At 36.5% G+C, this 12838-nt stretch overlaps 1 protein-coding gene across 1 annotated transcript; it reads left to right on the top strand.

Moving 5' to 3' along the window:
• Positions 1 to 2764: 2764 nt before the first annotated feature.
• Positions 2765 to 11955, top strand: etfb (electron transfer flavoprotein subunit beta). Its single transcript, XM_012851430.3, has 7 exons — positions 2765 to 2907; positions 6132 to 6290; positions 8818 to 8976; positions 9088 to 9150; positions 9708 to 9866; positions 11031 to 11246; positions 11339 to 11955. The coding sequence occupies exons 1-6, from the start codon at positions 2854 to 2856 to the stop codon at positions 11199 to 11201; spliced, it is 765 nt and encodes a 254-aa protein (XP_012706884.2). The 5' UTR covers positions 2765 to 2853; the 3' UTR covers positions 11202 to 11246; positions 11339 to 11955.
• The last annotated feature ends 883 nt before the right edge of the window (positions 11956 to 12838 follow it).

Here is a 12838-nt window from a genome sequence, read left to right as displayed (position 1 = left end):
AAGCGGCTCTCTGAGCAAAGGCGTTTTAATCTTCGCTTTTGTTTTCATTTATTAATGTTGCAGAAACGTTTGCCTATATTGTAAAAATATATAACGTTATTTGATAAAGAAAAAAAAAACATTTCGTTACTTTTTATTATTAGAAAACTGCATCTGTTGGTTTTAGCAGCTTGATGACTCGCTTAATTTTTTTTACAATTACAACCATATTTATCTAATTTTCTGTTTTGATCAGACATTTCATACATTTGAACATAAACTTCCCCATTGAAGGATGAAAGGGGTCAACATAACCATAGATACCTCCACTTCCGGTGTGTCTTGAATTTCCAAACTGCTTATTTTTCACTTTACTGTCAGTGCAGAATGGGTTATATCAAAGTGAAAGACCTTAAATTAATATATACACACAGTAATTCTGTACAATGATGCTGCATATCATCATGACTGTATATACCAGAACTGATGGCCTGAGTTGGGGATCATACTTAATTTAACAAATTTACGACTAGATTTGGAAGAAAAGAAAAAAAAATGATGCTCGTTAATATGAGAGAGAACACGTGATCTGTTCCTGTGGTAGTCAAGATGAAATTATTTTCTCATATACTGTAAGTTCTCCCCACTGTGTATAAATCACAATCTGTAGAGATAGAATAAATCTGTATACATCTAATGGTTGAATAACAGTCTCTGATCACAGGTTGGATAATTTCCTAGAGGGATCACCCATATAAAAAGTGGCATACTTATCTCACCAGACTTAGATTGAACAGGGCTCTAAGCAGACTTTGAGTTAGGGCCCCCTTTTGGTCAAATCCAACACCCACCAGCCACCACAGTGCTTGACTGGATTTATTTAATAAAGTGTTAAAGTGATAAAGTTATAAATAAGACATCCTCTGCCTTATTTCTATTTTTGTATTTTTATTGTTATTTTTGTTTTTTGTTTTTGATCCACTGTATATATGAGGACACACTGTACATAACTGATGCACCTTTTCCTGCTTTTGGCACCTTCTTTTGATTATTGACTACTGAGCCGATGTGTCAAGTGAATTTCTCCAATGTGAGACCAATAAAGCCTATCTTATCTTATCTTATCTTATCTTATCTTATCTTCTGTGGTGAAGATACGATAATTCTTATCTTCACCACAGAAGATCTTCTATGGTGCCCACCCAATCTGCAGGCTTAAAAGTCACTATATGACAAAAGCACAAAGAAGAACACTACGATGGAAACCAAACATAGAGCAGTAAACAGGAAAATTTTAATTATTAACCCTAAATAACAATTGCAATCAATTCCCTTATGTGCTTTTTTTTTTTTTTTTTAAAGTATGTCTCTCTCTCTCTCTCTCTCTCTCTCTCTTTATCTCTCTCTCTCTCTCTCTCTCTCTCTCTCTCGGTAAATACATGAGTACAAGTGTAAAATGAAAGAATAGTAATAATCATAGTTGATATGATATTGACAGCAACTACTATGAAGGCTAAGATGGTAATAAAAATAATAACAATCGTCATATCAATGTTTTTATGGAGTTGATTAACAAAACTAGAAACAACCTTATGTGTATGTTTGTACAGTGCATGTTTCTAACAGGTTTTCACTAAACTGATGGACAATTTAAAACGACACTAATTAGATTAATAATTATGACGTTAGAAAATAATACAGCATTATTTTTGGTAATGGTTTCCTTAACTAAAAAACATACTCTTTAAAATTGTAATGATAATTGTGTAATATAATAACAATAATGATTGTAAAACAGATTATATATTATAATTATAATTTACACCTCAATCTTTCCTTTATCATAACAGTATAAAATAAAAATGTATCTTGGGTATAAATATGATAAAGAGCACTTTAATAAACAAAATGCTTTGTTTTGTTGTTGTTGTTTTTAATCCAAGAAATGCTTAACCATTTCTACTCTAAAGACATTATTATACATTGAGTCTTGCTGTTGTGCTGTTTACAATGTTAAGAAAACTTTCATTGCTATGATCAGGCTCAAAGTAACAGTAAATTAATATTTCATAAAAGTCTGTGTCAATTCAAGCTCATCTGAATTGAATTCTATATATATATATATATATATATATATATATATATATATATATATATATATATATATATATATATATATATATATATATATAAAAATTTCATTGGTGGAAGTAAATTTGTATTTAATTAGATTAACAAATTTCATTTGATTTTGTATGAAAACAAGTAACAAGGGTTTTAAGAATATGTTTTGTCAAAGTTGTTTGAAATAAGCACTCCAAACATTTAAACATTGGAAGACGAATCAGACTGGTACACAGTTATAGCGCAATAAGTAATTCAGTTAAGATTATGTCTTATTTAACATGCATCAAAGTAAAATCAAACACCAGTCTTAATTGTGAACTTTGCCCCACATCAAGCGGAACCTTTCTTCGTTTGACCATCTGTACGACATAGATAAATGAGCACCGTAATGACACCGATCTGCTTTAAACAGTTTCCGCAGCTCAAAAGACAATGAAGTCGGTGTTTATTTTTAATTGTGAGCAACGTCTGGTTATTCTTAACCAAAACCTGACACAACTCGTCCTTAACATAAATCGTAACACTTATTCGATGATTTTAGCAACAACTTTAATCAGATCTCAACCAATCAGCACTCAGGAAGCTGTCCGGAAGTCGCGTATGATTGGCTGGAACGGTAGGCGGCGCCTTAATCCGTGTGGTGGTTTCACCGTCAAATAATTCCGACTTTTCCTCCTTGGGTGAAGGTTCACTGCGGTGACTGTGTGTGACGGTGGCAGCCTGTGATTGTCAATCGTTTTATCCACAATGTCGGGCCGTGTTCTTGTTGGAGTAAAGCGTGTCATCGACTATGCCGTTAAGGTAAACCACTTTTTACTTTCCAGCCGATATAACATCCTTTTTAATTGCACTGTATGTGCTTTATTCAATGGCTCTGTGCTCTGAAAGCTAATGTTAGCCTACTAATATCTGTCAATGTACTTGACAAGTTTTTGCTGTGATCCATTGCAAAGGTCATTTGCTATTTTTTGCTAGATTGCAGCACAGTTTACATTGATTAAAGACGCTGAAAGGCTCCCTGTCGGGCACCTGCTTTTTTTTCTTGTGTGTTGTGTAACCTGTGCCTAGCTGAGCTGTTCGTCTCAGGAGGCAGTTTCCAAGTTTATTTCCACATCTAGACCTCTGTTCCGTACGTCTATTGTTAATATTATTATTATTAGAATATAGTATTTTTTTTTTATTATTCTTTGTTCGCCGGGGATTGGACCCCAGGAGCGGATCCAAAAAGCAGGATCACGTTTTATGAAGTTCATGCAACAGCAAGAAGACTCCTGTCTCGGCTGCCCCCAGCAGGATCTCTGCAGCTGCCAGCACTGGATCTGTGCAGCTGGATCAGTTCAGAACATGCTCTCTGTTCTAGCTTTCTGTGCTTTAGAAAGTAATAAAGAGATATCTAGATTAAGTCACTTAAAGTCCTTGATAGTGCTTTGAACAATACCCATTTAATGAAAATATTTTATCGCAGGTAAATGTGTGTCTGCAGTTATGTGCTGACATGTTTGAAAGATTTTTTTTTCTTGTTTTCAAATGTCGGTGCAATTCAGTTTGTAGTCCAGAACTTCACTTGTGGTCACCCATCGCTCAGCTCATTAAAGTTTAGCTGTTTGTTTGGAATGGGAACAACTACATATTCTAGCTAAATTATTGATATATTTATATGATTGTAAAAGCATCATTTACAAGGTTTAAAGTAGTATGTGCCCAATACAACACAAATGTACTGTTATCACAATGTCGGTGTATGCATATTACAAAGAACTGCTTGGACTGCAATGATAGTTAACTAATTACTTAGGTACCACACATTCTGGCTCTTTGTCTTATTTGGCTGCACTTGGTCAAGGTCAAAAGTCACATTTATTATTATTGCACATTTCCAAAAAGTCATGTTGCACAAAGAAAAATTAGATATACAATGGTGAAAGGCAAGACAGTGAAGCAATTATGATTTAAAAAAAAAAGAATCAAAACAACAGATAACACAATAAAACAGTGTGCTGCATTAAACAAGTTCTGTTTAATAAGGCACAAATACGTTTTCAAAGGTTTAGTGGTGGTAAGGTAGTAAAGCAAGTAAAATCATTTAAGAAACTAATACTAAGTTACATCTTGTTATTTATGCCAAAAAACAGCTGATTTTAGCCAAAGTCAACTTTGTTCACTAAAACGTTGTTGATATGACCCCCATGAAAGACATCAGCACTGTTTAATTATTTATTCATCAAAATACATAACTTATTGTTATTGTAACACTCACAGAGATTACATGTATTTCTAACATTGTGCCGTACTTGTATGTGTGTTATGACATATGGTAATATGAAGGTTAAAGCTAACCTTACATTACATGCAGTTTTTATCGACAAAGATTGGTAACAAACCCTAATACTACATATAGCAGATAACATAAAATAGATTTGTAATTAGTCGTTGGGGCTGGGTGATCGATTTTAATCAATTAATATGAATTTACAATATTTGTTAAGACAAAATTTTTGCAAAATCGGGATTTTACTTTGCCAATGCACTCATTGGGCTTCCATAAGGAGAAAAGAGTGCAATGCTGAATATGTTTAGAAAAATATATTGTCAAAATATGGTAAACATGAAACTTTTTTTAACCATAATACAAGACACTCTAATTTACTTTTACTTATTTGTTTTGAGTTAATTTGAAGTTACACAAGTGAAGCAAGTTCTTAGCTCATTGTTTAATCCCGCTAGCATCAAACATTTTGTTATATTTTCATTGTTTACAATGGCAGGGCCACCATCTTGCTTTATAAATATGTTTCACATCTTGTATTTAGTTGCATTAATCACATGTGGTATAGTATATATCGGAGATTTTACATTTCAGCCGTATTGCCCAGCCCTATTAGACGTTATTTGTAGGTTACAAACCAATCTGTAGAATCTTCTTAAAGATGTGGACAGTATTAATAAGGTCATAACCAGACCAAAGTTACAATTGCTTATCTTTAGTTAGTCACTTTGATCAAAATGACCAACCTGGGGCACCACCTGATTTTCAGTAAATAATACCCAAACATCTCTCAGTCTCTATCAGTTATTGCAGGAGTCCAGGACTAGACAGGTTGAGGCTTTATTGTGTATAGACAGTATATCTCACTAACTTTAAAACTGTTCTAAAAATATAGAAGTACTATGTCAATATACTAAAATTTTGATCTGCAACATCTATGTAACACTAACATTGTTTATTTTTTTTTATTTATTTTGTGGCACTATTGGTATTTGACAGTAGGCTGGCAGGGAATGGGAGAGAGAGAGAGGGAAGATATGTAGCAAAGGTCCACAGACCGGGACTTGACTTTATAGGACAAAGCTCCTATTTGCTGTTATATGTTACAGTCAGATCACTCCTTAAATTGTTGTAGCATGAGCCTTACGAAGCCTCTCTGATGTGATCAATTATTAATTACTTTGATTAGGACTATAGATTCACACCTTGTGTGACAGAGAGTGCAGTCAGCGCTACTGAGAGTTTTTGTGCTTCTTTAAACTTAATTTCTAGAACCCAGTCCACTGGTACTGAATTGTCTTCCCTTGGTAAGAACATGTACATGGAAGTGGTGTTGTTGGTTTTAGGGTGGGTTATCTGATTGGGAAACACAAATCAGAGCATTTTCCAATCGGTTAATACCAGTCAGGGCCGTTCAGGTTTTAAAACGATCAATTCCAGTTCTCAGCCAACTTCTCTGTAAATCTCTCATTTTAAAGTCTGGGCTTAGTTTAAAGATGAAAATCTTTCAAGTGAAAAAAATCAGAGAAATAAGATTGACATATATGAGACAGCTGTTGTTTTTTTTGTCAATTATTTCCTCTGATGGAGAAAAATAGGTTAAGTATCTACTGAACAGGTGTCACTAAAGGTACAAATGTGTGTTCTTCCTCTTTCTGGCAGGGTAAATGAGACTTGCCCTATTTGGATCAGATTTGGTGAATGGTTCCGGTAATCTGGTAGCCCTTCAGTCACTCTCTCCTGCTCTGTTTCTCTTCAGATTCGGGTGAAGCCAGACAACAGTGGCGTAGTGACGGATGGCGTGAAGCACTCGATGAACCCCTTCTGTGAGATCGCTGTGGAAGAGGCTGTCAAACTGAAGGAGAAGAAGCTCATTAAGGAGGTCGTGGCTGTCAGCTGTGGGCCACAGCAATCCCAGGTGAGAGAGATGTGGCTAGAGTTTACACCCCTGCCTTGCTAAACAATATGACTTCTGTGGTGGTTTGTTAAAATGTTTCCCAGTTGTTTTTTTTCAGCCACCCATTTTAAAAACAAACACGGTCATCATATTCTGTCAAAAATGGTGAAGATGTCTACTGACAGTGCCTTTAAACAAAATTCACATTTTGTCACTTTATCAGTTAAGATCCTGATACAAAACAATGAAGTAGTTGGGCTGTAGACTTAATACAAAGTAGTGCAGATTTGTGAAATTGAAGGAAATTGATGCACAGTTTTGAAAGTTCCTTCGAAATAAAAAACGTGTGTCGCCTTACTTTTCATTCCCCTGAATATACACTTTGTAGGGCCATGTTGTGCTGCTCTTACAGCCATTTGTTGTTCGGGTTGTGTCTAGAATATGACAATTTTTTCTCCATCTTTGGAAAATGATTCCGTCTCAATGAGATGGATGAAGAGCATCCGTTAATAACAAATTTGTCCTGCTACAGGGTCTGAACTGAATTTAGGTCTGAATCTCGACTGGGTCATTCTAACACAGGGATATGCTTTAATCGAAGCCATTTCATTGTAGCTCTGGCTGCATGTTTAGGATCGGATCATCTTCCCATCAACTCTGACCAGCTTCTCTGTCACCGCTGAAGAGAAGCATCTCCACAGCCTGATGCCACAACTATAATGTTTCGCAATTAAGATGGTGTGCTCAGCGTGCATTGAGATTTCCTCCACACCTATCGCTCTGTATGTAGACCATGTCATTTAATTTTGTTTCATCTCACCAGCAGACCTTCTTCCACATAATTGCAGTGGCCCCAACTCGGCTTGTGAAAAATCACAGATGGGGGGCTTCTCATGGCTTTCTTTCAACAATGGCAGTCGTCTAGAAACTTTTCTATCAGGGTGTGATTTGTGCACCATAGTTGTCATCAGTGTTGTAGTACTCGAGTCCGAGACTCGAACTCGAGTCCGAGTCATTAGCTAAATTTAGAGACTCGTGACTTGACTTGGACTTGAGCACTGATTACTCGAACTTGGACTCGGACTCCTACATTCAGATCATTCTGACTCGGAAATTGAGAAAAAGACTCGACTTTTTTTTTATATCATTAGGCTATAATTTTAATATGTCATTAGAATATTATTTGGTGTATCTAAATTATTAGTGCAATGTGGTGGAGTGTGGATTATTTTTTTGTTTAAAAACATGTAGGCTATGCTTACTTTAGTGCGGAACTTGGACTCGACTTGATCAATAGTGACTCGACTCGGACTTGACTCGAAGGAGTAGTGTACTCGACTCGGACTCGACTCGGATTTTTTTTTAATGACTTGGACTTGACTCGGACTTGAACACTGGAGACTCGAACCTGGACTCGGACTCGAGGCATAGTGACTTGACTACAACACTGGTTGTCATATATCGATATATTCCCCCATTTGAGCTGTGGATCATTAGAGCTCATCCAGGTTAATCAAAAAACAGCCCTCAGGTGTTCTAGTCTATTACATAGAGTCCCAATTACATTAACATACCATATTTTTGGGGCTATAAGATGTACTTAAAATCCTTAAATTTTCTCAAATTGATGGTGCACCTTTTAGATATGATTACTGTTGTGCTTACTGACCAATTTTATGTGGTACAATGTCCTCAAAAATTTGTTAAAATGTGTAAGTACGACTTTGGTAATGAACGAAGACGCTCCACTCTATGGATATTAGGAACATTACGGTACATTGTGTCACTATGTGATTGGCCCCCTGAGCTGTCTACAAGACTGCCTGACTGTAATGTCTAAACTAAACTTAGTCCAACTACCCGTAGTCCAACTACTCCGTTCTCCCGGCAGAGACGAATAGCTCTCCCTCTCAGGAGAGAGCTGTGTACATGGAGGGAAGGAGTGATATTACACACTTGGGAAGAACATTTAATGCGCCTTGTAATCCAGTGCGCCTTATGGTCCGAAAAATACAGTAAAGTTAATAACAGTGAAGGTTGGGGTTGTAAATTGAGCAGAAATGAAAAGGTCCAAAAGCCATGAATAGATTTATAAAACACTGTAAACAAGGAAATACTCACTATTTGTGCATAATCAAGTAGCAACTGACTAAAATCCCTTTGCTAAGTTAATTTGCCAGTTTCTGCTGTTGTGTGTGTGTGTGTGTATGTATATATATATATATATATATATATATATATATATATATATATATATATATATATATATATATATATATATATATATATATCTATATATATATCTATATATATATATATATATATATATATCTATATATATATATCTATATAATTTTTTTTTTTTTTTTTTTTTTTTTTTTTTTTATCTTGCCGAATCTGAAATGCTAAATCCCCGTACTTTTTGATTAGGTGTGTTTTTAAACTGGGGATAATTTGCATTAATCAAGAGAAGCAAATTTGATATGTCATCTGTGGAAAAACTTGCAATGATATCTTGGAAAGTAATTGCGACGTCTCCCTCACACAGGAGACCATTCGTACTGCTCTTGCCATGGGAGCGGACCGGGGGATTCACGTGGAAGTGAGTGGGAAAGATTATGAGACCCTAGGACCCTTGCAGGTTTCTAAAATCCTGGCTGCTTTGGCCAAGAAGGAGGACGCTCAGCTCATCATCCTTGGCAAACAGGTGAAAGAAGCAAATTGATATTCTGCATATGTTTGCTTTTGAACTCACATTTTTAACATAAATAGTACTTTGAGAGCTGGTTTCTTCATTCCGTCCTTCTTTCATTTGTAGGCCATAGACGATGACTGTAATCAGACTGGTCAGATGACAGCGGCCTTACTGGACTGGCCTCAGGTAAGTGTCTCATGAAATACATTTTTAACAAGCCCATCTATCTTTACTAGTTCTGAGATTAAAACAAGTGTGCTGTGCCAGCGCTGCTAACCGGTTTGGCTGCATGTTGGCGGTGCCTTATCAGGTCCAGCAGAAACTGGTTCAGGTCAGAAACGGCTACAGGGTTCCTGCTCAGATCAGCTCCGCTGGTCATGGTCAAAGGCTGATTGGGTAGAGGGTGTGACATTCAGCTTGTTGTCCAATAGATGAGGCATATGTCTCTTGTTGGATCACAACTTGGTAGCTTGCTACCAAGAACACATCCAAGGGTTGAACACGGTTATTTACAATTATTCAATTAGTGTAAATGCATATCTGTTTAGAATAATAGTAAAGTTTCTGCCCTTTAGCGTAATTAAGTTTTTTTCTAGTACGTGGTGTTGTAATTCCACCCAGAAGCCAGCAGGTGGTGCACAGTAACAACCAATGGACAGCTTCTGTCTTGTTAGTGTTTATCTCAATGCGCTGTTTTTAACCGTGTTGATCCAGTGAATATAAGCCGTCTCTTCCTTCTTTAGGGTACCTTTGCATCAGAGGTTTCAATGGACGGAGCTCAGGTTAAGGTTGTCCGAGAAATCGACGGTGGGCTGGAAACTATTAAGATCAACACACCGGCAGTGCTGACTGCAGACCTCCGACTCAACACCCCTAGATATGCCACCCTGCCTAATATCATGGTAAGTAGCAGGATGTTATGTTCATAAATACAGAAGCCAACAACATGCAAAGAACTTGTCAGCCATTTTGGGAACATTTTGGATAACTTTAATTTATGAGCACTACCTATGATACACCAACAGAAAGTAGCACATAATGTGGAAATAAAATGACATGGTTCTCAAAATTTTTTTTTACAAAAATGGCGTTGTCATGTGTTGTATTTAATCAACAGTTGTTTCAATCTGACATACCAAAAATAAAATGTAGAGCAATCATTTCTGTTCAGAATTCACCCAAATAGTGAAAAGCAAAATGTTAAATTTAGGATCAGAGTCAAAGGATCAGAGGTTTGTTAGAGATCATTAGAGAACAAAGCATCATGAATGCTAAGTAAACTAGGCGAGAAGTACAACTTTTTGGAGCAGAACTACTCTGAATAGACAGCCAGAGCTATTATAGAATGCTCTAGATCAAAGAAAATTCATATGAAAGATAAAAGTTAAGTTTTTAGATGTAGAAAGCTGGTAGACAATATGAGTTGCAGCTATAATTGCAGCAAAATGTGGTTAAACCATTTTGTCTTAAGAGCTGTCTTCCAACACCACACTTTCCAGATTTCTATTTTGTAAACACAACCACTGAAAACCACGTGTCCTTTTGGTTCAATTCAATTTTATTTATATAGCGCCAATTCACAACACATGTCATCTCAAGACACTTTACAAAGTCAAATTCAATCAAATCAGACAAATTGGTCAAAAAGTTTCCTATCTAAGGAAACCCAGAAGATTCCATCAAGTCTTGACAAGCAGCATTCACTCCTCCTGAAAGAGCGTAGAGCCACAGTGGACAGTCGTCTGCTTTGTCCATGGCTTTGCAGCAATCCCTCATACTGAGCATGCATGAAGCGACAGTGGAGAGGAAAACTCCCCTTTTAACAGGAAGGAAAAACCTCCAGCAGAACCAGGCTCAGTGTGAACGGTCATCTGCCTCGACTGACTGGGGGTTAGAGAAGACAGAGCAAAGACATAGAAGCACACATCGATCCAAGAATCCTGGACCCACTTAGTTCCACTTCATAATTATGTACAACTTTGTGTTGGTCTATCATTTAAATACATTGAGGTTTGTGAAAATCTAATCTTGCTTACATCTATACAATAACTCTTCTATTTCTTCAGAAAGCAAAGAAGAAGAAGATTGCTAACGTGAAGCCTGCAGACTTGGGTGTGGACCTGACTTCACGGTTGGAGGTTCTGAGGGTTGACGAGCCCCCACAGAGGCAGGCAGGGATGAAGGTGGAGACAGTTGAAGACCTGGTGGAAAAACTAAGGGATACTGGAAAGGTATAGAGGCTCGAGGAGCAAGAGGACAGGAGCACACAACCCAGCAGAGCGGTAAGTGTCTGTCTGTCTATTTTTGCAGGGTGAGAGAAAATTTGAGAAATATTAATTGCTGTTCTTGTCTCCCTTTCCTCTTCTCATTGCAGCACTCTGATGAATGAGGACTGTACTGCATACACACACCCTCCGAATGAGTTTACGTATCAGTCTTGTCCTTTTTTATTTGCGACTGTTGTTCCTGAGCGTGTGCAGCTGGGTACTAACAGAAGAAGATAATTACTGAGACACACTGTCCTTAAGTCAAACGTCCCCAAAAAGATATTTTCTTCTTATGTACATTTTAGCATAAATACATCTGTATCATTTAATTATCAAGAAATGGACTTTATGCAATAAATTAATGTTATACATTGTACTACGCCGATTGCTACTTGTAATAACTGTAGATTCATCTGAAAGCGGCTTAACATTAGGTTTTTATATCTTGTAATGTAGCCACACGTGTTCAGAGGTGTATATGGTATTTTGTAAATATGGACCCAAACATGTAGAAATGATGTCTTTCAAGATCATTCTCATTGCCGTTGCTAATCTGTACAGTTAATGTATCTGTGACTTGGCTTGGGACTGGCTGGACAGTGTGTCTCAGTATATGTAGGGGGAGATTATAATAAATCAATAATTTTACCGTAAGCGCCTCAATTCTGTTGATTGTACAGAAAATCCCCATGACAATAAAGCAGCCAGTCTTTTTCATATTCAAGAGGCGTCTGTTTTTTTTGCATTCATTGCTATTTTCACAAAATGTTCAAATGTGGGATTTTTGTTAATGTTTAAATTGTGCATTACCTCAGAAAATAGGACAGCAGTGTTTGTTTGTTTTTAACTAAGGTTTAAATTATATATCTGACCATACACACATTGTGCAAGAAAATCAAAACCAATGTCAGAAATACTATAAACATGTCCTACCTCCACAAAGGACACGTTTTAAGTTTGATCTTAAACTATGAGGTTCACAGTTGGTAGATTTGATTGTGTATTTTTATGTGTACCACTAGAGGGAGCTAACATTCAGCTTGCAACAAAGTTCAACAGCCCTCAAAAGGATGTCTTCAAAGACAAAATACAGTTTTATGCATTTAGGCAATGATGCCTATTAATTAATGTGTCATCCTGGTGCTGTTGGATTGCCTGTGAAACTGACCCTGGTCAAAGCTAAGACTGGTTACTATAACAACGGGTAAAGTACTTAAATGACCAGATCAATATCCCAGAAGCTTAATTCATTTCATATTATCCATCCTGAAAAAAATTAAGTATGGCACAAAAGTCATGGCTGTCCACCTAATCTGAAGGGAGGGCATTCAGTGAAGCAGCCTTTAGGTCCATGGTGGAGGATTTTGTTTTTCTTTTGTGGTCAGTCGCTTTTAGATGTTTCATAGAAAAAAGCAACCTTTTTAATTTTTTAGCAAAAAAAAAAAAAAAAAAAAAAAAGGTATTGAGCGATCACACTGTCCCATCTTTATGCTTTATAGGCTAACCAACTCACTTTTAAGCTTTTAAAAGTAATATTTCACAGCAACGTGCAATCTATCAAACTTTATTTATAGAGCACTTTTTATACAGCCAAGTTTAACACAATA

This window comes from Fundulus heteroclitus, chromosome 3 (genome assembly GCF_011125445.2).
Source record: "Fundulus heteroclitus isolate FHET01 chromosome 3, MU-UCD_Fhet_4.1, whole genome shotgun sequence".
In the NCBI taxonomy this organism is placed as follows: Eukaryota; Metazoa; Chordata; class Actinopteri; order Cyprinodontiformes; family Fundulidae; genus Fundulus; species Fundulus heteroclitus.
This window is presented reverse-complemented; position numbering and strand designations above follow the sequence as displayed.

What these genes read in the sequence shown, in the direction of transcription:
- etfb (XM_012851430.3), top strand. Translation starts at nt 2,854, where the DNA reads ATGTCGGGCCGTGTTCTTGTTGGAGTAAAGCGTGTCATCGACTATGCC. An exon ending in TCATCGACTATGCCGTTAAG is followed by an intron (nt 2,908 to 6,131) that starts GTAAACCACTTT and finishes GTTTCTCTTCAG; the next exon opens with ATTCGGGTGAAGCCAGACAA. An exon ending in CCTTACTGGACTGGCCTCAG is followed by an intron (nt 9,151 to 9,707) that starts GTAAGTGTCTCA and finishes TTCCTTCTTTAG; the next exon opens with GGTACCTTTGCATCAGAGGT.